This window comes from Balaenoptera musculus, chromosome 7 (assembly GCF_009873245.2).
Source record: "Balaenoptera musculus isolate JJ_BM4_2016_0621 chromosome 7, mBalMus1.pri.v3, whole genome shotgun sequence".
In the NCBI taxonomy this organism is placed as follows: Eukaryota; Metazoa; Chordata; class Mammalia; order Artiodactyla; family Balaenopteridae; genus Balaenoptera; species Balaenoptera musculus.
In genome coordinates this window covers 105,950,414-105,974,621 of record NC_045791.1, presented here as the reverse complement: position 1 = coordinate 105,974,621, position 24,208 = coordinate 105,950,414, and the positions used below count along the sequence as shown (strand labels likewise).

The 24,208-nt window shown below is 60.9% G+C and overlaps 3 protein-coding genes across 4 annotated transcripts; all 3 read right to left on the bottom strand.

Annotated features, from left to right (window-relative positions):
* Nucleotides 1-1,335: 1,335 nt before the first annotated feature.
* Nucleotides 1,336-6,901, bottom strand: CHRNG (cholinergic receptor nicotinic gamma subunit). The gene is made up of 12 exons (XM_036858563.1): nt 6,813-6,901; nt 6,475-6,614; nt 6,216-6,260; nt 5,938-6,047; nt 5,238-5,393; nt 4,372-4,469; nt 3,845-4,045; nt 3,555-3,669; nt 3,229-3,343; nt 2,283-2,499; nt 1,940-2,073; nt 1,336-1,656 (listed from the first exon to the last, which is right to left on the bottom strand). Exons 1-12 carry the CDS (start codon nt 6,865-6,867, stop codon nt 1,483-1,485), a joined length of 1,560 nt encoding a protein of 519 aa, XP_036714458.1. The 5' UTR covers nt 6,868-6,901; the 3' UTR covers nt 1,336-1,482.
* Nucleotides 6,902-9,969: 3,068 nt separating this feature from the next.
* Nucleotides 9,970-18,161, bottom strand: CHRND (cholinergic receptor nicotinic delta subunit). Of its 2 annotated transcripts, XM_036858105.1 has the most exons (13): nt 18,080-18,161; nt 17,696-17,841; nt 17,239-17,283; nt 16,593-16,702; nt 16,262-16,417; nt 15,936-16,045; nt 14,945-15,145; nt 13,723-13,834; nt 13,532-13,646; nt 12,535-12,739; nt 12,327-12,445; nt 11,411-11,635; nt 9,970-10,232 (listed from the first exon to the last, which is right to left on the bottom strand). In XM_036858105.1, the coding sequence occupies exons 1-12, from the start codon at nt 18,129-18,131 to the stop codon at nt 11,453-11,455; spliced, it is 1,554 nt and encodes a 517-aa protein (XP_036714000.1). In that variant the 5' UTR covers nt 18,132-18,161; the 3' UTR covers nt 9,970-10,232; nt 11,411-11,452. The 2 variants fall into 2 exon arrangements, with proteins under 2 accessions (XP_036714000.1, XP_036714001.1); XM_036858106.1 differs by lacking the exon at nt 18,080-18,161 and having other exon boundaries at nt 16,625-16,702; nt 17,696-17,726.
* Nucleotides 18,162-18,951: 790 nt separating this feature from the next.
* Nucleotides 18,952-23,909, bottom strand: PRSS56 (serine protease 56). The gene is made up of 13 exons (XM_036858967.1): nt 23,810-23,909; nt 23,055-23,162; nt 22,577-22,630; nt 22,271-22,460; nt 21,805-21,904; nt 21,558-21,717; nt 21,173-21,315; nt 20,764-20,926; nt 20,391-20,567; nt 20,141-20,305; nt 19,999-20,061; nt 19,515-19,621; nt 18,952-19,149 (listed from the first exon to the last, which is right to left on the bottom strand). The coding sequence occupies exons 1-13, from the start codon at nt 23,907-23,909 to the stop codon at nt 18,952-18,954; spliced, it is 1,728 nt and encodes a 575-aa protein (XP_036714862.1).
* Nucleotides 23,910-24,208: the final 299 nt, after the last annotated feature.

Here is a 24,208-nt window from a genome sequence, read left to right as displayed (position 1 = left end):
TCTTCTTTGGTACTGGCCATACTATACTGTAGTACCCGCCTCTTCAGGTTGCCGTGTGGATTGAACGAGATAATCAGTTTCAGGCGCTAGACACAGTAACCCTTCATAAGTGGGGGCTATTGTTAATCTTTGCTTACTTGTGCCAGGAGCTACAGAGCTGATCTCCGCCTTCTGAGGCAGTCAGGTTGAGAGACTCACTCCAGGTGACTAAGCTAGTAGAGGGGCTTACAGGAACCAGAGATGGTCCCACCGTCATCAAATTGCCTGACGCTCCAAATACTGCTGGTGATTGATCCCCAAAGCCAGCAACCCTGTACTTGGGGGAGGTCCTCTCCCCCCACAACAATGTCCCATTGTCAGGTCTTTAACATTTTTTTATCACTTTCACCCGCACCTTTGATCCTGTGATGAGGGGAGATAGGAACTGATATCTGTGCCCATATTTACAGATGAGGAAACAGGCTCAGGGAGCACAAATGACTTGCCCAAGTTGTCTTGTCACCAACAAAACTCAGGCCCCAGTTACACTCTCAAAGCATGGCCTTACTCCCCGCCCCACCCCCACCCCTGAAAGACCCCGGCCCTCATTTCCTAAGTGGGGCAAAGGGAGGCTGGTCAGGGTCTCCTCCCAGCCTCCCTGCCTCCCTGCCTTGCTCTTCCTTGAGACAAGTGCAAATTCTCTGACCTTTGAGAAGAGAAGGAAGAAGCGTCCGTTTTCCAGGCCATAGAACTTTCTTAGAGGGTCTAAGATTGGGTCAGTGTTGGGAATTGTGGACTCCAACCCTTATTTAGCCATCATTGTTCTGGGACGCCCCTCTTACTCTAGGCCCCAATTTGCCCATCCTAAACATAGGGGAATAGTGATTCTTGCTTATCCATAATGCTGTGAGGAGCTCTTAACAATGAAAAAAGATAATAAAACTCATAAAATGGTGATCGATGGCAAAAAAATGCATCTGAATGGAAAGGTCACTGGTGCACATGAGTATTGGGTGCTTACAGCCCCAAGAAAGTAGGCAGATGCCAGCTGGAGTGGGCTGCTCCCCTTCTTTTGATAGAGCATTGGCTGCTACTCTTCACTTCTCTCTTGACTTCCCTCCTTTAGGAGCCTGCAAGGAACTTGTAAAAGGGAAGGGAGGCCCAGGCCTGGAGGGATAGGACCTTGCCTAGTTGGGGATAGGATAAAACAAGAGTCCTTAGGGCTTCAGAAATGATGGGAGTTGATAACACTTTGCTCAAGTGAGGGGAGTGCCAGGAATAGCAAGCCAGTGCCATGTAGGTGCTGATCCCACTAACACACTCTGCCAGCATCCCATCCCCAACCACTCCAGGGCTCCAACTCTGTCTTTTTATTTCCCCAGCTTTTCTCAGGAACGGTTGGCTCACATGGCCCTGAAGGGTGCTTCCCAAAGAGCATACTCATGACCTCAGCAGCAGAACACAGCTGATAAGACTCCACATGGCTAGCAGCAATTGGTTGGCTCAGTCGGATGAGGGCAGGTAGGAGCGGGGGTCTCCAGGGAATGGCAGGGCAGGCATCCTGTTGTAGTGGGCCATGAGGAAGATTCCAGCAGTGCCACAGACAAAGAGCGAGAGCATGACCAGGAAGCAGACGCGGTCTAGCACTCGGCCCACCAGGAACCACTCCTTGTTCCCCTGAGGGTGAGAGGCAGGGGACGAGATGACCAGCGGTGGCACCAAGCTGGATCCCTGTACCAACCTTGGCCATCCAGCAGGCCTCTGTTCTTCATTTCCTTGAGCCCTTCTCACCTACTTCCAGGCCTCAACCTGGCTTCTTCCACGGGCCTCTGGCCCCACTCGCAGTTCCACTTTTTCCATCCTATTGCCCTACCATGGCCACCCCACTCATCCTGCCCCATCTCAGGTCCAAGTCCCTCACCAGGTACTCAAACCCCAACCCCACCGCTGACTGGCTCACACTATCAAAGCGACTCTGCTGGTACCGGGCGCAGGCGATGAGGTCGCAGGCTTCCACACAGGCCTGGATGGCTGGGGCGGCCTGCTTTAGGCTGCCACACCACCCCTGGCTCTGCCCTGACTCCGGGCCTTTCTCTGTGGAAGAGAGAGAGTAAGGTTTGGGAGTAGAATGGAGGAGAAACAGTCTGAGAAAGTGGCCTCTCCTTAGAGACCCCAGCCCCTCTCTCCCCAACCTGGACACTTGCCCAACACTCATCTGCTGTCCCTGGCACCTTGGCCAACAGACACTTCCTGTCTGAAGTCCCTGGGGAGGAGTGTCCCCAGTGTCACACCCCCTGCCTCACCTAGCTTCTCCAGCGCTGCCCTTACTAGCCCATTGCGCTGGTGCTGCCGGAAGAGGAGTTCACTGCGGGGCAGGCAGAGGGCCACCTCCTCCCCAGCTGTGATTGACCACCCCGTGGAGGAGCCATTCTGTAGCCGGGGCCGGGCGTCCTGCACAGCCGCTGGGGCCAGCGGGCGAACGTGCATCCGCAGCAGCTGGGGCAAGAGCCGCAGGAACACCTGAAGAGGGGATGTCATGGGTGGCTTAGCTTAGCGGCCAGCAGACCTTCCTGGGTGATTGGGCGGCCAGGCCGGGCTTCGGAGCAGAAGGTGATGGTCGGCACGAAGGGTTCATGCACTGGGGGCCCGGAGGCTGCACTTCAGGGGCAGTGGCTTGGCCCTGGTACAGCTTACCTGTTCTGCGCCAGACACTGAACCTGGGCCCCCAAACTTTTGTGCACATAAGAATCACCAGGGCACTTGCTGGAAACACAGGTTCCTGGGCCCCACCCCCGGCCCAGGATGCCTGGGGTAGGCTGGGAATCTGCATTTGTAACAAGGGTCCCAGCTGACTGCTGCAGATGGGCTGCAGATCACACGGGCACTGGAGCCAGACTGCCCGGGCAGAATCCTGCTTCCTCCACTTTCTAGCCCTGCGACCTCAAGTAAACTATTCACCCTTTCTGTGATTCGGTTTCCTCATATGTAAACTGGAGATGCTACTAATACCCACTTCACAGGGGATTTATGAAGATTAAGTAAGTTAGTATACGTAATACACCTGCCACATAGTAAGCGCCTGATGTTATTATTGATCCATTTGGGCATGTGCTTCTAGATGCACATGGGGCAGGTTAGCTGCTGAATGTGGTAGGTGAGGAATATGCCCAGGGACAGGAGTGCAGGGGAAGGTGCATGTAAGCGGAAAGGGCAGGAGGATGCTGGAGTGGGCGGGGGCGGGGAGCTTGCCTTGCGGACCCCTCGAGCCATGGAGTGTGTGTGTGGGGACCGCAAAGACACGTTGAGCACGACCACAGCATTCACAACAATCAGGATGGTCACCACCAGGAGGAAGGTCAAGTACCTGCCGGGGTGGGGTAGGCAGGAGGTGGGGCTGGCCCTTCGACACTCCACCCCGGATAACATCCCCACCCATAGTGGCTGATTCCCCCAGATCCCTTGGGGTGATGGGCTGGCATTGAGGATGATGGGGATGGGGGTGGCAGGAGGGCAGTACCCTGTGTTCCTGAGAAGGGAGGGGAGGAGGTGGGCACAGGCATGAGGACCGGCCTTACTTGCTGATGAGTGGCACCGCCTGGGAGGTCTCGGGCACCTTCTTGGCCACAAGGAAGAGGAAGACAGTCTGGGCCAGGAGCACGTTGATGGCGACGGTACACTTCTGACCACCCGCTGCCCATGACCAAGAGGCCTTCAGAGCGGATCTCAACCTCCCCACCGTGGGGCACCCCCCTCCCCACAAGGAGTCCATGTCCCCGGTCCCAGGTCATGGTGCCATTCTGCCCTTCCAGCTATCCCTTGTGCTGCCGGCCGGGGCCATGGCTCCCCTCCCACAGGCGCTAGGTACCCTTGGCAGGAAGGAAGTAGATGAGGATGGCCACAGAGGAGATGAGTACACAGGGCGCAATAATGTTGATGACGTAGAAGAGGGGCTTGCGCTGGATAAGCAGGTAGAAGACGACCTTCTGGTGGCCGGCCTCCTCGGCTGGTGCCGCCTCATCCAGCAGCATCTTGGCTGGCCGGTGCCGGATGGCCCACTCTCCATTTTCTGCGGGCAGCAGGCTGGGGTGGGCACAGGGAGTGCGGGCGGGCAGATCCCTGCAGCCCGTGTGACCCAGCTACAGAGCAACCAGCATGTGCCCAAAGGAGCGCCATTGAGGGATGGGAACAGTGTGGGAGGATGGATGCTTGATCCCCCTCCCGCCAAAACTGGAGTAATTTTCATGGGGAAAATCAGAGGTTTGCTGGACCTTTAAATATATGTATTTTGTGGTTTACTGTAGTTTTCATCTTGTGTTACACGGGAGGGGGCGTGATCTCAGCCTGGCCCTGCCCGCACAGCCAGGTCCAGCAGGGCCCTTGGGTGGAAGTTACCTGTGAAGGCCTCGGGGTCTATGAAAATCCACTCGATGGTCTGACCATCTTCCTGGCTCAGCTGCAGATTGATCTCGTTGGTGCTGTAGGTCTGGGACCTGGGAGATGGGGAGGGAAAGAGGATAAATTTGAGTGTGTGTAGACTCACCCATGAGGTCACATAGACCATCACCTGAGGGCAACTGTGGGCCGCTTTGCCTCAAAAAGTGCAGCCAGGAATTTCTGAGTTCTCCACAAAACCCTGGCACAAGATGGGGCTGGGGCGGGGAGTCAGGCTCTTTGGGGTCGGGAGAAGTTTGTGTTGAAGGACCAGGAGACTGCAGCTCAATGTGCTCCCCTGGTGGCAAGAGCCCAGGGCCACCCCGTGTTCCTCCCTCCCACCGTCTGCAGGGCAGGAGGGGCCAATGGTGAGAACAGAGGAGAACAGTGTGTACCTCTCGGGTCTGCTTACTGAGGAGGGTCTCAGGAAGACTGTTCCTCTAAAATCCGGGGAAACCCTCTCACAGACCCCCTTTCCCCCATTAATGGACGAGGATACTGAGACAGCGCCGTCCTCTCCGTGGGTCTGTAGGGCGTAGCGGTCTAGTGTGGGTGTGCATGTGTGTCGGCGTGTGTGTGCCTTCTCGCCCACCCATCCCAGTCACTGATGTCTCTCCTCCGGGCACAGGCAGGGAAACTGAGGCAGTGAAGGAGGATGAGTGAGGGGACCGAGGCTTAGCAGGGAGGGACACGGGCATCTTCAGGCATCTGGGCCTGAGACAGACGCAGAGGCCCCAGGGAGGTGGAGCCAGGCCCCTGGGTCCCCACCCGACCAGGGCCCCTCTTAGAGCGGCTCCCGAAATCCCCACCCCAGCCAATGGCCTTACTGGAAGATGAGGGAGCAGTTCTGCCAGTCGAAGGGGAAGTAGGTGACAGAGACGGGGCAGGAGGAGCGGAAGATGGCGGGCGGCAGCCAGTAGACGCAGCCGTCGGGAGACACGAGCACGTTGCAGTAGAGGGCCACCTCGAATACGCCGTCCACGCTGCGCACAGGCCAGGCCACGTGTGGATGGGGCCCGGGGACGCCAACCCCTCCCAGCCCGCCACACCCCTGCCCGGTCTCCTCCTGGCCTGGGGACCACTCCTCCCCCAGCCCCCTCCCCGCCCCCCTTCCCCACCCCGCACGCGCCAGGCTCCCTCGGCCCAGCTCCTAATCGCTGCCGCTCTCCCCAACTCTCTTCATTAATGGTCATGACAGCAACTGACAGCGGTTAAGCTCCCACAGAGTGCCAGAGCCAGAGGGCAGCCCTTCCCGCGCCTGTCCTGTGGGCCCCCGAGAGAGCTGTCCTCGTCCCCACGTTAGAGGGACGGCGGCCCACCCAGGCGGCCCAGCCCGGAGGTGGTGGAGCCGGGTCTGGGATCAGGTCTGCTGGCCCCGGGCCCTACCCTTAGCCCCGCGCCCCAGTGCCCGCGGTGTCCCCGGGCTGCACCCTCTGTTCGCCTGCCTCTTTCTCCCAGAGCCCCCTTGTCCTGCTGGGCCCGCCCTTGTGTCTGTCTGTCCGCCCACTGCCCACGCCGCCTCCTCACTTGTTCTCCAGCACGACGTCTGGCCGCCACACCATGGTGGACGGCACCCGCAGCACCCACAGGCCGTCGTAGTCACGTGGGTCCCAGCGCAGGCGGTAGTCACACCACTGCTGCGGGGGGAGCGGTTGCCAGGCCCCCCCACCCCCAGGAATGGGGGCCCAGCCCGGGGGGGCAGGAGAGGCAGGGATGGATGGGAGGGAAACAGGCAGCTGTGAGGGCCTTGGGGCCCCAGGGTGGGAGCCGCTAGAGGAAAAGAGGGCGGCAGGGCGGCTTCTTACCATTTCTATCCAGACGTTGGTGGTGAGGGCCTCCTCTCGCTCATTCTGGGGGTGCAGAACAGAGGGCTAAGCCCCCAGGTGGTAGTCCCTGCAAGACCCCAGCCTCTTGGGCGGCCCCCATGGGAGTTTTCCAGCTCCCTGGTCTCTCCCCGGTGGGCCCTGCCTGCTCCCGGCCACCGGAGCCAGCCTCTTCCTCTCCCCCCGATCCCAGGGGCAGGGTGGGATCCCCTCCCGCCCCGTCCTACAGGCCTGTGCTCACCAGGGAGATGAGGTTGGTGAGGGTGAGCTTCAGGCTGACGTTGACCACGTCTGAATCGTGCTTGGCGGGCCTCAGGTGGGGGACGTAGCTGTGCATCAGGTCCCCGAGCAGACGCTCCTCCTGGTTCCGGCCCTGGGCTCCTGCGACAGACAGCGGTGAGCCTGGGTACAGGGGCTTTGGGGCAGAATGAGGGGGAGGCCATGGGAGGGTGTGACATGGAGAAGTAGGGAACCGGGTGTGGGGGGACAGGCTCCAGTAGCCCCCCAGACCCTCCATCCCCTGAGGCCTTGGACCCCTGCTCCTGGCCTCTCCAGGCCCCAGACCCCCTGTGTCCACACCCAGGCAGACAGCCAACAGTGGCAGAAGGAGCAGCGGCCTCTGGCCCCCGTGCATGGTGCCACAGCTCTCTGCAGTGACAGGGGTGAGACTGCAGCTCCTCAGGACTGGGATAGAGGGATGCAGACTCTGGGTCTCATGTAACAGCCCACACTCCCTCCCCAGCCAGCCCAGCCAGGCCAGCCCCACCAGCTGTCTGACCACAGCGCTGTCAGCTGTTCCAGGATGGACACAATGCCGGGCTCAGGTTACCCGGGCTGGGGAGAACAGAGGGGCCCTGTCTGCCCCAACAGAGACGGTCCAGCCTCCATCCCCACTCTCAGGCTCAGCCGACCCAGTCCTCCATCCATGTTCCAGCCGGGGGGCTGAGGACGCAGCCGGGGACAGATGGGTGTGGGAGAGAAAGGCAGAGTGCTGAGGAAGGGCCCCGACCAAGGACCCTTCCTCCTGCCCCCTTCAGCGGGTCAGGATCTGGGGAGGTGTGAAGGCCGTTGGGTAAGCATGTTTTGTACCTGAGTTTCTCTATGACATGGTCCCTGACATCTTCATGGGTCACTCCACTAGACCGAGACACTGGAGGGTCAAGTGCCTATGGGAGAGATGCACTAGGGCCCCCAGGCAATGACACCTTAATGCAAATGAGGGGGTCAAGTCAGGGTTCTCTGGTCTCTGAGGCATGGAACTCGGGTCTGGTAAGCTTAAAAGGAAGGAGAGCCAAGGAAGATTTGGAACGCAGGCTCCAGGGAATAGGACAGCCCCTGAATAGGGGCTCCTCAGTGGGGCCTCAGTATTTATTAAATCATCCACAGATTTACGGAGTTCCCAGTGTGTGGCAGGACAGCTCTAGGCCAGGGGGACCCAGGGATGAGCCCGAGCCGCTCACAGGATCTCACAGTCCAAGGGGGGCAGGCAGGAAAGATCAAGGTCGTGGCCCCTGTAGAGTCAGATGACGGGACCTAGAGGGGCCAGAAAAGCAGCTCCATCCACGCTGTGGTTTGTGGTCAGGGGAAGAGTGGCGCTGAGGCTGATCTAGGAGCCGAGGGCCCTGCTGTCCGCTGGCCACCTGTCTTCTGACCAGCTATTCGAAGCAGACAGGTCAACATGACCCAATACGTGGGCAAGACGGAAAACACAGGTTCCCATATGTGCTGCCCACCCTTCAGCCTCCTGTGGGAGAGGGTGGTGGAGGCCTCTGAGGGCTGGAGGGAAAGCAGCATTTGAGGACGTGTCCCCCTCCCCCCAAGCAAATGGTGTCTGTGGCATTTTAGCATGTGTCAGTAAACTAGAAGTCAGCCCACGGGCCCTGTCCTTGGAGATCCAGATGAGGTTGGTTCAGACCCCAGCCCCCTGCAGCGGGGCCACAAGTCTCTGCTGTCTTCTCCAGGACTTTGCGGTGGGCAGGGGGATGACAGTGGTGGCCCCTGTCTTCCCTGATCTACCTCGGTCCTTGCGTTCGGTCCTGCTCTGGGCTCCACACTCAGTTTTCCTGGACAGGCCCGCCCCCAGTACCCCCCCAAACTTCGCTCTCACCATGCATCTAGCTGTGTAGCCCACTTTCCCTGGAGTATACAAAGCCAATGGCTCCTTCTCCCCACTTTGCCCTCTGGTGTCCCCTGGACTCAACTCCCTCACCCGTTTTGCGGAGCAGTATCTCTCTTCCTCTCTGCTCTCCTCCAAGATGGCTCTTTGCCCCAGATAATTAATGGCTTCTGCTAAATCATGGACCACCTATCGCCCTCCCCCTCCACCACCCCAGGCATAGGTAGTCAGCTGACGCCCGACATTTCTGACTTTCTCTTTCCCCTTCCCTACAAGTGTTTGGGAGGGAAAAGGAAGACTCTGGAGGTTGAATTCCCTCTGGTAGGAACTGTGCCACCTCCCTCTGGATGCAGATTTTATTTATTTTAAAGTTTTTTTGGATGCAGGTTTTAACCCCTGTTTTCTCCCCTCCTCTCTGCTCTGAGAGGTCCCTTTGGTGTTCTCAGGGGGGTGAGGCATCTCTGAGGAGTGGCAGTTTCGGCCCTGGAAGGGTTAAGGGGGGAAGTATGGGGCCCATTAAGACAGGGGCCCCCAACTCGGGCCGCGGACCGGTAGCAGTCCGCGCTGTTAGGAACCAAGGCCGCACAGCAGGAGGTGAGCAGCAAGCGAGCGAGCGAAGCTTCATCTGCCACTCCCCGTCGCTCGCGCCTGAACCATCCCACCCCACGCAGCCACCGGTCCCTAGGGTGGACCAGTCCTGACAGCACCCTGGGGCTGGAGTGTTGGGGAAGTGGGTGCTGTCGGGGGACCCACTGTGACCCTGGGAACCTGCTAAAGAGTCACCCTTGGTCTAGTGGGGCATTGGGGGTTGTCTTCTCTGAAAGGTTTACAGCCACCTGAGCAGGCTTGACACACTGAGGCCTCAGTATTGGACTGTGTAAAACCTGCTGCCAACAGCGCCACCATGTGGCGAAGCAAAGCAACGACAGTGGTTGAGGGATCAGATCTGGGCCCTCTTGTCTCTGGGCACGAGACAGGGACCCCCCCAGAGTTGGTGAAAAATTCCAGGGAAGACCCGGACTGCCTGCTCATCTGAAGGGCGTAAGTCTAAGCTAGTTTTCCTATTCAGAGGGGAAAAAATTAAAGACTTGTACCTTGAATTTTCAGAAGGTTCATATTGGAAAGCAGAAGTAAGTAGGGTCAGTTTTGGTTTTAAATGGTTTATCTTTTCTTCAGTTCCATGGGAAAACCAAACATTTTGCCTTCTATATACCTGAGCTCATGAGGTCACTGATTCCCTCTGAGGGACGTGGGTTCAGCTGGGAGACTCAAGCCTGCACATCAAGGAGGTGAAGAATCAGGTCCTCCAACCTGCTCCAGTCCCATGTCAGTCACCACGCCAGGCTTGGATGCAGGAGGCCCTTGTGAGGGCCCCAAGGGCCTGTCCTCAGTGACTGAGGCCCACGAATGAGGAATGAGATAAATAACCACCCCTAAAATTTGCAGGACACATGTAACTACCTTTACTCCTACTAGCAAATTTGATCTTCAAGACGCCTCATGAGCTGGACTTATCCACACTTTGCAGATGAGAAAACTGAAGCTGAGAGATGAGGGGTGGTTCGCCCAAGGTCACACTGCTAGTGTAACAAACCACCCCAAAGCTTTGTCTCTTAACATGACAAACGTTTAATATCTCACACAATTTCTGAGGGTCAGGAATCCAGGAGCAGCTTAGCTGGGTGGCTCTGGCTCAGAGGCTTTTGTGGGGCTGCGATCTCATCTGAAGGCTCCGCTGTGGCTGAAGGAGCCACTTCAGCTGGAGGATCCATTTCCAAGGTCACTCACAGGGCTGTTGGCCGGAGGCCTCAGTTACTTGCCATCTGGACCTCTCCACAGGGCTGCTCATCATGCCCCTGGCTTCCCCAAAGTCAGAGAGCCAACTAAGAATGAATGAGGGAGGGAGAGCAAGAGAGAGAGAAAGAGAGTGGCTGCAATGTCTTTTACGACCTGATCTTGGAAGTGACACACTGTCACTTCTGCCTCCTTCTATCGGTCACACAGACCAATCTTGGTACCGTGTGGGAGGGTATGAATGCCAGGAGGTGTGGCTCACTGGGGCCACCTTGGAGGTGGGCTACCACACAGAACTACGTCCTCCGGCTCCTGCAGCCTCAGCCCTTGGCCTTTGGGATAGGACTGGCGGGGGCTCCCTTTGGGGTGGAGTTGCCAGATTTAGCAAATTAAAGTACAGGATTCCCGGTTAAATTTGAATTTCAGGTAAACAATGAATCATTTTTTAGTATAAGTATGTCCCAAGTCTTGTCTGGCAACCCTATTTTGGGGAGGAGGAGTAGGTGCTCAAGGGGACAAGCCTGGGGGGATGGCCGAGTTCTGGGGCTTTAGGATGGTGCGTGTGACCTGAGGTTGACAGGCTGACCTCTGGCCTCTGTGGATGCTGAACCTGACCCTTGCACCCCCATCCTCAGCTTCCCAGGGCGGGGAAGATAGAGTGGCCAAGGCAGAAAGGGCTGGGGAAGGCCATTCTGCAATCCTGATGCTCCCGAATCTGCCAAAAAACTCCTTCCCTAGTGGGCCTGGAGAGAGAGGCATCCCCAACCTCGGCTCCAGGTGGGGTCTCAGAAGCCCAAGACTAAGGGGTTGGCGGAAGGAGGTGGCTGGAGGAGCCGGGAAGTAAAGGCCCAGGACCCACCTGTTCCACCCCCACTTGGGGGAGGGGGAGGCAAGAAGATGTCTCCGTCTTTCTGACCCCTCACAGAGGGGTCCCAAAAGGCCAGCCTGAGTGGCATCCCCCCTGGTCCCTGAGCCAGCCCTCTGCCTCCCCCCAGATCATCCTGCCCCACCCCCAGCCGACGCCCACTCTCAGGCCTTCTCCGGTGGCACCTGGCTTTATGTGCAAAGGAACCACTGTTGAGAATTAGCGCTTCCCCCTCCCTCCCTTGACCTCAGCTCATCTCTGCCCCAGCCTGGCAGGACCAACTGGGCTCAAAGTCTCAGGGCTGGGAATTGGTCTGCCCAGGAAGAGCTGGTTGTTTCCCAGACACCCCTGTCCACACAGCTATCCACCCCACCCCCTGTACATCCCTTTCGGGCCAACCGCCTGCCCTGGTTCTTGAGCCAGGCCGGGGAGGGCAGGCCCACTCTAGATGAAGCGCTTGTCCTGCTCCCGGTAGGAGAAGGGGTCCCCAGGGAAAGGCTGAGGTGGAGGCTGGTTGTAGGCGCCCTGCAGGAAGATCCAGGCTGTGCCCACCACCATGATGGGTGTCACCACAAACAGGCAGAGTCGGTCCACTGTGCGGGCTATCCGATTCCAGCAGTCTTTCTCCTGGGGGCAAGGGTGACAGAGACAGTGGGGTAAGAAGGGCCCTCAAACCGCAGACTCACACCCCAAGCTGGGGCCCACGGCCTTGGCGTATCTGTGGGGCCTGCCTCGGGCTTGCAGCAGATGGGATGTGCTGCCATGTCCCCAGCAAGGGCCCAGGCCCACCTCCAGCCACAGGCGGGGCTGGTCATTCTGTCTGTCCAGGAGACAGAGAGCAGGCCCACAGACTCCCTCCCAGCCTCTCAGTGCTGCCACTAGCCTGTATGTGAACTAGAAAAATATGCCCCTTTGTCAGGGGAGAATTTTTTAAAGTTGTATAGTACTGAACAACCATATAAGGCTGCCTTTTAAGTGTCTGGCTTTGTCTGGAGTATCAGGCTGGGAGTTGAGCAGGGACAGAAAATGATTGGCAGCTGGGAGAAGAAAGGGACCCTAAGGGAGGTCCAGAGTGTGGCCCCAACAGGGCAGAGCTGTGTGCCTGTGTGTATATCTGAGTGTGTGCCTGGCCCCGCAGGCTGCTATGGGATTTCAGGCAGGGGATCCCCCTCCCCGAGAGGCCTGGAATCTGCACCCACTGTGAACTCCATCTAAGTTGGTAGGTATCTCTGAGGCAAACTGTGCCCCCTTAAGATAGGATGTGCTCGATCAGTGCACTACTTGAACATCTGTACACAGCAACCCTGTGGCTACTCACCTCATTGTAATTGTTCTGGTCCTTCATGTGGTTGACGATGAAGTTGGCCCCATCCACAGCTGGCTTCAGCTCACTGAAGAGCTCCTGCTGGGCCTGCTCAGAGCCTACTGGGGGCCGACCTGTGGACACCAGGCCAGAGGTGGGCATGGGGCCTGCCCTCACCCCATCTCCCACGGATGGGCCGAACTCCAAGCCATTAGGGACCCACGTGCGGTGGTGAGGCGCCGGGCCAGCCCATGACGCTCTGACTGCTTCTCAAACATGAGGTCACTTCGGGACTTCAGCGAGAAGTACTCCTCTGCCTTGGAGATGTAGCCCAGGGAGCTGCTCCTCCGGATCAGGGTGCCAGGGCTGGGCCCATCCTCTGCCGGACGGGACATGTGCAGGACCTCAGGCAGGGTCTCCAGGAAGAGCTATGGCAGGTCAGAGGGGCCATTTTACAAACGTGGGTCACCTTCACACATCCAAACATCTGTGACTCCATTCCTGGCTTGCCACAAGTGCTCCCCAGTCTGAAGCTGTCATTTATTCTTCTGATTCCCTACTGATGGACAATTAGGTTGCTTCCAACTCTCTCATTACAGCATGGAGAAGAACTCATTTGTTGAAAATGAATTATATATGAAAAAAAAAGTAAGAAAAATGCCCCCAACGCAGGGCTAAGACCAAAAAAGTTGCTAAACTATCCTCAGCTGTCCCCAAACAACCAGGTGGCCCTGCAGAGGCCAGGAGGCAAGGACAGTCCCCTTCCTGGGCACCCTGCCCCCACAGTGCTCACCTTCCTTTGAATCAAGGTATAACAAACACAGTTGACTCAACAAATCTTAAGCATGTAGCTAGATGAAATTTTACAGATGCATTCAGCTGTGTAAACACCTCTCAGATAAGATAAGAACTGTATCTCAAAAATGTTCCCTCCTGCCTCACCCCCATCAATTCCTCCCCACACCCAGAGGGAACCACCATCCTGCCTTCTAGCACTAAAGATTGGTTTTGCCTGTCCTTGAACTTCACAGAAAGGAAACCTTGCAGTCTCTTTAGCATGGGGCTTCTTTTATGTAATATCCAGCCTGGGGCGTGGGGGGCAGCAGGGGCACTTTCGCTGCCGGGTAGCACCCCCTGTCGTGTGTACCGCTGTGGCTTCACCCGTCTCCCTGCAGCAAGGCACGTGGACAACCTCCAGCTTTTGGCTGTCGAGCCCTCACCTTCTTGACTCCCTCAGACAGCACGTGGGTGCTGGGCGTGCGGAAGTGGATGTTGAGTACGACGACACAGATCACCACGACCATGGTCACCAGCACCATGCCGAAGAGCAGGAACCTGCGGGCACAGGTGCAGCCTGGAGCCCCCGCCCGGGCGAGGAGCGGGGGGTGAGGCAGGCAGGGATGGCACTCACTTGCCGATGAGGGGGATGGCCATGGACGTGGCCGGCAGCCTCTTGGAGATGAGCAGCAGGAAGACAGACTGGGCCAGGAGCACCGAGATGGCCATTGATGTCTTCTCGCCACCTGGGGAGCCCATCCTTAGCTGTGACCTCTGGCCCAGGGCCCGGAGGGTCCCACGGTGGCCCCTGCACTACTGTTCACAATGCCATGGTGCCCTGAGCTAAGGAGCTGCCACTTACTGCTAGGTGACCTTGGGCAAGCAGCCTAACCTCTCTGGGCCTCAGTTTCCTCAACCATTAAAAGCTGGGAGGCCAAAGTGAGAGAGTGTGTGTTAAATGCTCAGGCGCTGCCTGGCACTGGGTGAGAGCTCAAGGAACCCCTGCTTTCCTCGTTAGCCAATCCCCTGCCACTCAGCCCTCCTAAATCACAGACCTTCTCTGTCCCTCCCCCACACAGGAAGCCCCAGGGCATCCTCACACCCAGATGACATTCCTGCTCTCAGCCCTTTGCTTGGGACCCCAGCCCAGCACTGCCCTGCTCTTCCCACCTGCGCCCCTGAGCGTGCTGTGCGGTGCTGGCCCCCGTGGTCTTGGGTCCATGGCCCTGCCCCAGCGCTGCTTCTCGGTCAGCAATGCACCTCGCAGCCAGGCTCCAGCTCCCACCCCACCGCCCCCAGGCTGCACTCCTAGTCTTGTAGTTTCTACCCTGTCTGTCAGGGTCCGGGGAGGGGTCACATTTGTCTCTGGAACTCACTGTGCCCTGCTCATAGTAAATGTCCTGGAGCCAAGTGACCACAGATGACATGTGCCCTTCTAGAACCAGGTGTGTGTAGATTGCACGTCCCATGCCCTGGCTTCCCAGAGACCTTGTTATCCACCCATTGGCTCAACAGCCAGGCCCACGGTCACACAGTGGTGACCACACAGGCCCGATCTCTGCCCTGACAGAGGGACACTTTTGTAGTTCTCCCTAGGGTCCTTGGGAAGCCCATCATGAGAGGCAGAAGGGAGGTCCAAGAGGGATGGAACCCCCAGGGGCCCTGTCCACTTGGGGGATGTCTGACAGGGTCACAGAGCCCTCCCGCTGACAGGCCACGTGCCCCTCGTTCCTGGACCCTGGGCAGGGAGCACCAGCAGTGGTGATCCCCAAGTGGCTCCCAGGAGGAAGTGAGGGGCAGGGCGGGGGTGGCCGAGCTCAGGGGCCCTCGGGGAGGGGGCCGGGGGCTGGGCTCACAGTCTGCAGGCAGGTAGAAGACCAGGTTGATCATGAAGGAGATAAGCACGCAGGGCACCAGGATGTTGATGACGTAGAAGAGCGGCTTGCGGCGGATGATGAGGTAGAAGGTGACGTCCTGGCGGCTGGGACTGTCCAGTGAGGCACTGGGGTCCACGTTGATCCTGGCCGGCCGGTGCACTATCTCCCACTCCCCGTTCTCTGAGGGTGGCACATGGATGCCTTGGGGTCAGGCCGGGCAAGGGGGCCGGGTGTGGGGTGGGGTGGGGGGCGGGCCTTGGGGCAGGCCGGGGGGCGGGGGGGTGCTGGGTGGAGTGAGCCAGCCCAGAGGCGCAGCCAGGCCTGTTGGCAGGGGCCTGAGGGGCTTGGGAGTGGGGTGGGGGCACGGAGGAGTGTTCACGCTCTGTTTCTGGGTATCTTTCCCTGAGGGTTGGGATGGAAGTTTCACTCTACAAGGGGGAAGTTTTCCTCTGGGACCGATTTTTTTTTTTTCTCCTTGGAAAAAATAGAAGTTGAGGCCATATGTGGTTCAAATAAGGAGGCTTGGGGATAACAAGGCAGTGAGAGTAAGAACCCTCCTCCCCATGATGTACCAGCCTTGGGACCAGCGGGATGTGGGTCTCCTCTGACAGACAGGGGCAGGCGGTAGGGCCCAGTAAAAGATCTGAGCCTGGTCACAGAGAGGGGAGGGGACAACATACACACCATCAGGATGACAGCCAAAGCCCCAACCGTCCCCTGGGCCCTCTGGGGCGAGGAAGGCTAACCAGTCCCCTCATCTGTCGGCCACACCATCCCCAGGGACCCTGCTCAGACCGGGAAGGGTCTGTCCTGTCTGTGCCTATCTGCACGCCTGTGTCCCTGTGTGTCCATGTCCTAGGTGTGTGTACGCACACGTGCATCTCTGGGGTGGGGATGTCACTGTGACTGTATCCGTGGCGAGGGGGGGGGTCTGAGGGGCCAGCCCACCCAGCAGCTGCTGCTCCGGCACCTGTGAAGCCCTCGGGGTCGATGATGATCCACTCCACGGGGTAGTAGCGGCCCCCCTCTTCATCCTGCTTCAGGCTCAGGGTGACCTCCTTGGCCGTGTACTTGAGTGAACTGGGGAGGGTAGTGGGCAGAGGGTGGTCCTCAGCCGCTGGCTGGTGCCACCGACGGGGAAAGGCTAGCGTAGGAGGTTCACGGTTGGACGGGGCCACGGTGGGGCTGGGAAGCTCTAATCCGGACAGACCAGGGGCCTCTGCCTGAGGGTGTTTACCTCCCTCAGCCCCTGGCGGGGTGCCCTGGGGGGAGGGGTGGCTGGAGAAGTGGGTGCACCTGAACTTGAGGGAGCAGTTCTGCCAGTCGAAGGGGAAGTAGGTGACGGAGATGGGGCAAGAGGAGCGGAAGATGGCGGGCGGCAGCCAGTACACGTTGCCTGAGGGGTAGATGAGCACATTGCAGGAGTAGGAAATCTGGAAGGAGCCGTCATTGCTGGGGGACAGGGACAAGGGCCACAGTGAGTGCTGGCCAGCTGGGAACTGGCCGAGCTGGGGGAGGCAGAGGAGGGCGGGCAGTCAGAAGCTTGGGACTGGAGGGGGAGGCTCAAGATGCCTAAGGGAGGGAGGCAGAGTGGTGGAGGGGAAGCCAGGGGGGGCTGCGGCTCAACTTGTTCTCCAGCACTATCTCTGGGAGCCACACCATGTCAGACGGCAGACGCAGGACGCTGATGTTCCCAAAATCTTTGGCATCCCACTTCAGCCGGCTGTCTGTCCAGCCCTGGAAGCCCAAAAGAAATGTCAGCAGTGGGCTCTGCTGTTGTCCGGGCTCCCCCGTTCCCCCCGCTCCCCGACCAACCACTTCCCTGGGGGAAGACTGGACAGGGTCTGGGGCTGGGACAAAAGAGGTTGGGGGAGGTGGGTACAGAGTCAGGACTCAGGTCTGTTGTGTACCGCCGTGTAGGATGTGCACTGCACCACTAAGGGAGCACAATTTCCCTTGTGGACATAGAAGACTTACGTCTGTATTAGGAGTTTCTGACAGGTAGCACACAGTGTCTTCTAATAAAATCAAGATACTGTGACAATTTTCCCTAGGTGAAGATCCTAATCCACAGAAGCCTCTATCTGGGCTTGTGGCAGCACCAGCTGATGGGAAGGGCGGTCGGGCCCGGGGTTTGTCTGTAGGCAGGAACCAGTCCCTCCCGGAGGACAGTGTCTGAGGCAGGTTGGGGACCCCCAAGCAGAAGCGAGCACAGGCGAAACTGGGCCCTGCACCCTCCCCACCCCCAGCTCTGTGCGGGGTGTTCTCCTTACGTGCTCAATCCACACGTTAGTGGTGAGGGTCTCTTCAACTTCTTTCTGTAATCAAACAGGAGGACTGTCCCCCCAGGGCCTGCACCCTTTCACCAGGCACCTACTCTCGGCTGCCACCCAGGGGAAACCGCGACAATGGCCTGCCCCCAGCAGTCAGGAGTGGATGGATAGACCAGGAAGCAGGGTGGGCATATGGCCTCTCACGTGTGTCATGGGTGCGAAACGGGGGCACCCAGAACTGAAGCTGGAGGGAACGGAGCATCCTCAGCCCAAGGCCTGTGGGCAGCACGCGGAGGCGTGGAGAGGGCCCGAGCACGTTTCCCAGGGAGAGGAGCTACCAGAGGCCGGGATGGGGCCTTGACCTTCCTCCACGGCCATCCCAGGCCGGGAGACAGCCAGGCCTCCAGGAAGCCATCCCTGCCACTGTCCCCCAGCCCAGCCAGGAGGGGCCACTCACCAGGGAGATGAGGTTGGAAAGGGTGAGGGCCAGGGTGACCTCCACGGTCTCCTCTTTGTGCGCCGTGGGCCGCAGCTCCTTGTCGTACTGCTTCTCCTCAAACAGGTGCCGGATCAGCCGCTCCTCCTCGTTCAGGCCCCAGCTGCCTGGGGAGGGTCGGGGACAGGGGCCCGGGAAGGACGCCGCCCTGAGGTCCTGCTGGGCCTGGAGCGGGCCCCGGGGGGTTGGCCCCTCCAGGGAGGAATGGCAGTGGGAAGTGGGGAGGTGGGCCTGACGCTGGGAGAGGGAGCCCCACGTAGGAGGGGACGGGAGGGGAGCATGCCGTGGGGGACCTGGGTAGGGGTCCTGAGGGACCCTCCAGGGAGGGGTGATGGCCACTCTTACCACACACGACCAGGGCAGCCAGCAGCCCCAGCATTAACACGGGCCCCTCCATCCTGTTCCTCTGACTGGGTCTTGGGTCGGCCGCTCCTGTCGGCAGGGCTGGGGAATGTGGGCAGGTGGCCGAGGGGACAGGTGCAGGGTGGGGGGCGGCACCAAGGGAAGAGGCCGCCGGAAGCGCAATCTGACACCTCGAGGCTCTGTGGCAGGCTGGAGAAACTGGGGCAGGTGATGCGGGCGTGGGGACAGGGACTGGCCAGCCGGGCAGGAGCCCAAGGACACGAGGCGAAGATCCCAGGCTGGGACTCCCCACCGCTAGTGGTGAGGGTGGGGGCCGGGTGGAGAGGCGGGACATTGGGGGTGGCACTCGTCAGCCATGGACAGCAGGGTGGTGACAGGCGGCGGTACTGCCATTTCTTGGGAGGTAGACCGACACGCTGAGATGGGGGGCTCTGCCGCCCCTCTCCAGTGTCTTTGTGACCTCTATCAACTAACTGTTTCTGGAGGCTGGGCCCTAACCCCAGAGATCCCATGTCCACCCACCCCAGTCCCATCCTAAGAAAGCTCTGGAGTGGTCTCCGTAGATCATAAATAATGTTTATTAAAGCAGTTGTGATCTTCCGATGGTACATCTGGGGAGGTACGCTGGGCCCAGGGCCCCTTCCCCCACGCCCCCGCCCGCACCCAACTCTGGCCATGACAGTTTGTCATCATGTTCCCTGGACCCTCCGCAGGCCCTGGGAGCAGTAGTCCTGACCAGGGGCTGCGGGTGGAGACACGGCTCAGGGCCACCTGGCTGGGGGAACCTGAGGGCTGAGTGGGTGGTGCCCCTTCCTCCCCAGCCCTCGGCCCTGCCTTGAACCCATCCGGGGTCCCTAGGGCTCTGCCTCCGCCAGGGCTGCCAAGCGGAAGGCCTGTAGGGCCTGCACCAGCAACCGGGGAAGGCTTTGTGCCAGCGTGGCTGGCTCCAGACCCACCAGGCCGCCGAAGACCACGTGCCGGCCCCCCAAGCCTGCCCAAACCCAGGCTCGGAAGAGCCCGGTCAGTGTCTTGGAGCCCAGGTCTGCCAGGACCTGCAGAGGGAGGAGACAACTCAGGGGCCCACAACCCCACTCTTGGTCCCCTTCCTCCTTGCCCCCAGAAACTTTCACTCAGACCCACCCGTTCCCCAGCCACCTCCCCCAATCCTGCACACTTTCTGCTCACTTGGACACCACCACAAGCTCCTCCACTCACACCTCCCCCCACTCCTTCACACCCACCTAGCACCCAGCTCACACACAGCCGCCCTCCCCATCCCCTTCCCCTTGGGCACCACCCACTACCTCCACCCCAGGCTGCTGGGGGAGGGTCTCTCCTGTCTCCCTCCCCATCAGGGCTGACCCAGGTTAGCCTTCCGAGGCCACTGCGAAGGAGTCTGGGAAGCCTGGGAACCCACCTCGTGAAAGTCCATGGCCAGGCGCTCGGAGGGGACCTGCAAGATCCAGGCATGGGTGCCCTGGAGGGCAGCCAACTTCTGCCACAGGGGCTCCAGCCCAGGGCAGCCTGCAGGAAGGGGAGAGACTTTGGGAATACGAGGGAACTGACACTAGCACGGAGCCGGGGTGGTATTCCCACCAGTGCCTCTGGACCCCTCCCAGTGGGCAGATTTCTCCTCCTGCTACAGATGGGGCGGCCGAGGGGCAGCCAAGGCTCAGAGAGGTTAAAGGATAGCACAAAGCCCAGCATCTGTTGACACTGATGAGGACCCAAAGTCACAAGTTCCCCCAAAGAACCATCCGCCCTGCTGCGAGGGAGGGGGAGAGCGGGTCTGCCCGCGGGGTGAAACTGCCTCCCAGCGCAGACCCCGGGAGAATCCCCTGCGGGCCTCGGCCCGCCCTTGGCCTAGTCCACTGGCGACCGCCGGCAGGGGGCGTCATTACCGTTCGCTTCCCCGCGCTGCTCCGACCTCCGCTTCGGGAGCCCAGTGCCTGCCGTCCGCGATCCTGGGGAGCTGCAGGGTTAGGGGAACGCCTCGGCCGCGCTGGGGTGGGGCGGGGGCTGGGCTGCGAGGGCTTGGGGTACCTGAGTGCAGCCGCTGCTCGCGGGAGGGGTGCCTGGGAGGATCCCGGAAAGACGGAGCCGGCCGAACCAGGGCCGGGGCCAGGGGCCGCGCCCACGGACGCGGGCCGAACAGCTCCTGGGCGCCCCGCAGCAGCTCCAGTAGGGTGTGCGCCAGCGAGCGCAGCTCTGCGGGCGGGACAAGGGTCCGACCGGCTGTCAGACGTGGGCCAGACCCTCGGGCCCCCGGCCCAGCCCCAAGAACGGGACTGACCACATCGCCGCCGGCGCTGCAGGCACTGCTGGTGCGCCAGGCGCGCACAGGCGCCCGCGGGCCCCAGGCACAGGTGGGCGTAGAAGGCACAGGGCGGGGCGGCATCTGCCAGCGGCTCCTCCGACGGGTCCCAAGCCAGAAGCTCCCTGCAGCTGGGCTCGCGGCTGAAGGGGGCGGCTGCGAGGGGCGTCAGGGGCTAACCCACTCCACCCCCGCTCTCCGCTTTAGGCCCTAGCCCCCAAAGCCCTCCCTGGGAGGAAGATAGGCTTTCCCGACGCAGGAGGCTGGGGGCGGCGGCAGGGTGGAAACGGGCTCGTCCCCGGGCAGTTTGCCGGACACTCTGGGGAGGGGGGAATAGGGACGGGGCGCTCACCGCTCATCTGCTCCTGGAGCCAGTCCTTGAACACAGCCACACGGGTGTAGACCCCAGGCTTCCCTGGCTCCCCGCATCCGTCCCCCCAGGAGGTGACTCCGTACAGGACCTCCCTGGGGCGGGGGCCAGGCTCAGAACAGGTCAGGGGGCCTCCAGAGTCACCCTGCGAGGATCCGAGCCAAGAGAGAGGGCACTGCATCGATCCATGTCACCCTCAATGACAGCCTTATGCCTGGCAGGGTAAAGCAGCTCTGAGCTCTACTGGGGTTACCACTCTTCGACCCATTTTAGAGATGAGGATATAGAGGCTCAGAGAAGTTGAGTGACAGCCTGATTGTAGAAGGAAAGGAGGCCGTCCCGCCCCTGAGGAGTGGCCCACTACTACCCTCTGATCAGTCGGGGCTCATACCTGGCACGAGTCAATGCCCCCGGCCAGGTAGCCGGCACAGAGCATGCTGCTGGGGCGCAGCCCTGGCCCCAGGGCCCTTCTGCAGGTGTCGGCGCTGAGCAGGGGCACACGGGCTTCCCTCACCGCCTCAGCCTCAGGCCCATCTACAGCGAAGCAGTGGAAGGGGCTCAGGCCTGAAGGGCAGGGGTCCTGCTTCTAGGGTCTCCCTCCCCCAACTGCCCTCCTTGACTCCCCCCCGCCCTTTGCGAGATGGGCAGCATTTTGTGAAGACAGCTGGGTGTAGGTCACAATTCTTACACCCCAGCCTTCCCAAACTCCATCACCCCAGCCCCCCAATCTTCCCACGCACACGCGCGGCTCACCCAGGCCCTGCCCTGCCTAGTACCTTCGATGAGGGCACCCCAGCCCGCGATGGCGCAGGCGGTGCCTGCGGGGGGCTCCTGGGGCTCTTGGGGCAGGCACACGGGGCGCGCCGCCCCTGTCGGGCTCACCGGCGTCCACAGCTGCACCAGGGCCAGGTCGTTGTGGAAGGTCCGAGGGTCAAACTGGGGAGGGGGTGGCGGCGCAGCGTCAGCGCGGGTGGGGGTGGGGTGCTGTTCCCAACTCTGAGGGCCTGGGGGCTGCCCTCTCACCTTGGGGTGGGGCAAGATGCGGTTCACCGGCACCTCCTCCGCCTGCTCCCCCCGGGGCCCCTCGGCCAGCGTCACCGTCCACAGAAGCTCGTTCGGGGCGCTGCGGCGCGAGCGGCGGGAGACACGCAGCACAAGGATGCAGAGAGGTCCCCTGGAGACCCTGCCCTCCGCCCACGGGCACCACCCTGCGAGCCCGCGCGCCGGGCTGTTTCTCCGCCTGGGGGCAGGGAGGGCGGGCCCGGGAGAAGCCGCGACGCCGAGTGGGGAGAAGGCCCGGGACGGTGAGCCCCCGGAGAATCCGCGACCTGGCTGGGCCGCCCGGGCGCCTTGAGGCGGGAAAGGGGACGGCCGCCGCCAGGGGGCAGCAGAGACCGGTCCTCGCGCTTGGTGCCCGCCAGCCGACCCCGGAAGAGCGGGACCCCGCACTGGGGATCCGGGCTGAGCAGGGGCCTGGGGCCCGACGTACCCCGCGAAGCAGTGCGCCGCCGTGAGCACCCAGGACGCCGCCACCAGGACGCCGCCGCACAGAGGCTGCCCGCCGAGTTGCAGCCTCACCAGCCAGGGCCAGGCCCCGGGCGGTGCCGCGCTGCCCCCCACAATGCGGCCTTGCGCCCGCGTCACGTTGACAGCGCCCGGGCGCCTCTCGCCACACGGCCCTAGAAAGGCCGAAGCGGCGTCAGGAGGAACGAGTCCCACTCATCCTCACCACTGAGACCCCTCCAGGGTCCACCCTGCTCTCAGCCCTGCCCGCCTCGAGCCTTTTCAGCCTCACCTGGCTCAGGTGGATCCTGGAGGAGGGGGGCGCGAGGCCCGGGACGCCCAGGTGCTGCGGAAGAAACAGACCTCTGAGCCTCTCGGACGGCCTTCCACTCTTCTCCACCCCAGGCTGAGCCTGAGCCCTCCCGCCACCTCACCCGGCACCCCATGCACACCTACCCACCCCCCACCCCTTACCCTGCCCAGTAGCACTCAGAGTCTGTTTCAGCTGCCATAAACTTCTCACTGTTCACCAAATAAGCCCAGACTTATTTGTTCCTGCCCTCCTGCCTTTGCACGCGCTGTGCCCGTGCCTGGTGTGCCCTTTCCACTTGAGGAGACCTTCCTGAGCATCATCTTGGTTGCAGCCTCACCCAGTCTCTGTCCCCAAGAGGGGGTCAAGTCTGAAGGGAGGGGACGGGGTGGACGGGAGAACGGGCCCAGGGCAGTCAGCGCCAGCTCACCAGGGCATGGGGGGGTGTGATTGGCACAACTTCGGCACTCATGCAGTCTGTGCTGGATCTCCATCACCACCCGATTTACTGCCCACTGGGCGCTCCTCTGGGCAGCCTGCAACACTTTCGTCCCCTGGGCTGACAGAGCTGCTAGGACATGGGGCACAAGTCATGCACCGTGGGGGAAGAGCTCCTCCGCCTTGCCCCAGCCCTGAGCCCTGCCTTGGGAGACCCGGTGGGGAAGCAGGTTGGGCTCCAGGAGCCCTGGGACAGAATGGGGATGTCAGAGAGCCCCACGGCCCCAGGCCCCAGCACACAGAGCAGACGGTCTCGGATTCTCAGCCCGAGATATCTCTGTAATTTCAGCTGAGCTGGGCTGGAATCTTTGAAAACGGCTTTTCCTTAAAAACCTTGAAAAACAGCACCCCAAAGGTATAGATATTACAGAACTCAGGCTTACTGACACAAAATAACCATGGCCGAGTTGCCCACGTTGGGGTCCAGATAGCCAAGGGGATGCCGCCCTGGGCCCCTTCCTCCCTGCTAAACCCAGAACCTTCTGGAAAGCACGCCTTTTGGCAGTGCTTGCCGGCTCCCCTTCCCCTTCCACCCTCGTCCTCCCCTTCCCTCTCCCACCTGTGTCTCAGTTCCTGGCCCCTTCTCCCAGCAGGGTGGGCAGAAAGGGCCAAAGGTCCTTGTGAGTTGGGAGGGCAAGCTCACGTCCCCCTGCCCGAGACCCACTTGCTCTGTGCTCCTCCCGCCTCGGCCTCTCCCTCAGAGCAGCCTGGGCTCACCTTGCAGGGTGCTGGGGGGCACGCGCGTGTACAGTGGGTGCCCGCGGGCAGACCGCGGGCCTGGGAGGGGCGGCAGCAGCAGCAGCAAAGCCAGCAGCATGGTGACCGGGAGCCCCGGCAAGCGGCCCTGTGCTCTCTTCCCCTCGGGGTTCACCCTCCAAGCGTTATCCTTTGCTGCCTGCCCCTGGGCGCTCAGTTCTTGTTCCTCAAATCATCTGGTTCTATTCTTTTACATCAAAATCACCGGCTTCCCTTGGTCTGTTCCTCACCTGGCCCTTAACTCCCAGGAGCCCACAGGGGAAATGGGGCTTGGGGGGCTATATAGAGGACAGACTGGGGGGGAACACGGGAGGGGGGCCAGGGTGGGGGGGAGGGAACGGGGTAGTGGGCTCGACCCTC

Bases quoted from the DNA above. Each gene is read 5' to 3' on its own strand.
- CHRNG (XM_036858563.1), bottom strand. From the start codon at position 6,867: ATGCACGGGGGCCAGAGGCCGCTGCTCCTTCTGCCACTGTTGGCTGTC. The intron at 4,046-4,371 runs GTAACTTCCACC...TGCTGCCCGCAG, and splicing joins AGACCCCGAGGCCTTCACAG to AAAATGGAGAGTGGGCCATC. The intron at 3,670-3,844 runs GTACCTAGCGCC...GGTCATGGGCAG, and splicing joins CTACTTCCTTCCTGCCAAGG to CGGGTGGTCAGAAGTGTACC.
- CHRND (XM_036858105.1), bottom strand. From the start codon at position 18,131: ATGGAGGGGCCCGTGTTAATGCTGGGGCTGCTGGCTGCCCTGGTCGTG. The intron at 17,284-17,695 runs GTGAGTGGCCCC...GTTTGATTACAG, and splicing joins TTTCCAACCTCATCTCCCTG to AAAGAAGTTGAAGAGACCCT. The intron at 13,647-13,722 runs GTGAGTGCCATC...CTGTGCCCGCAG, and splicing joins GCCATCCCCCTCATCGGCAA to GTTCCTGCTCTTCGGCATGG.
- PRSS56 (XM_036858967.1), bottom strand. From the start codon at position 23,909: ATGCTGCTGGCTTTGCTGCTGCTGCTGCCGCCCCTCCCAGGCCCGCGG. The intron at 21,316-21,557 runs GTACTAGGCAGG...GCTTCGCTGTAG, and splicing joins CTGGGGTGCCCTCATCGAAG to ATGGGCCTGAGGCTGAGGCG. The intron at 20,927-21,172 runs GTATGAGCCCCG...GGATCCTCGCAG, and splicing joins GGGGCATTGACTCGTGCCAG to GGTGACTCTGGAGGCCCCCT.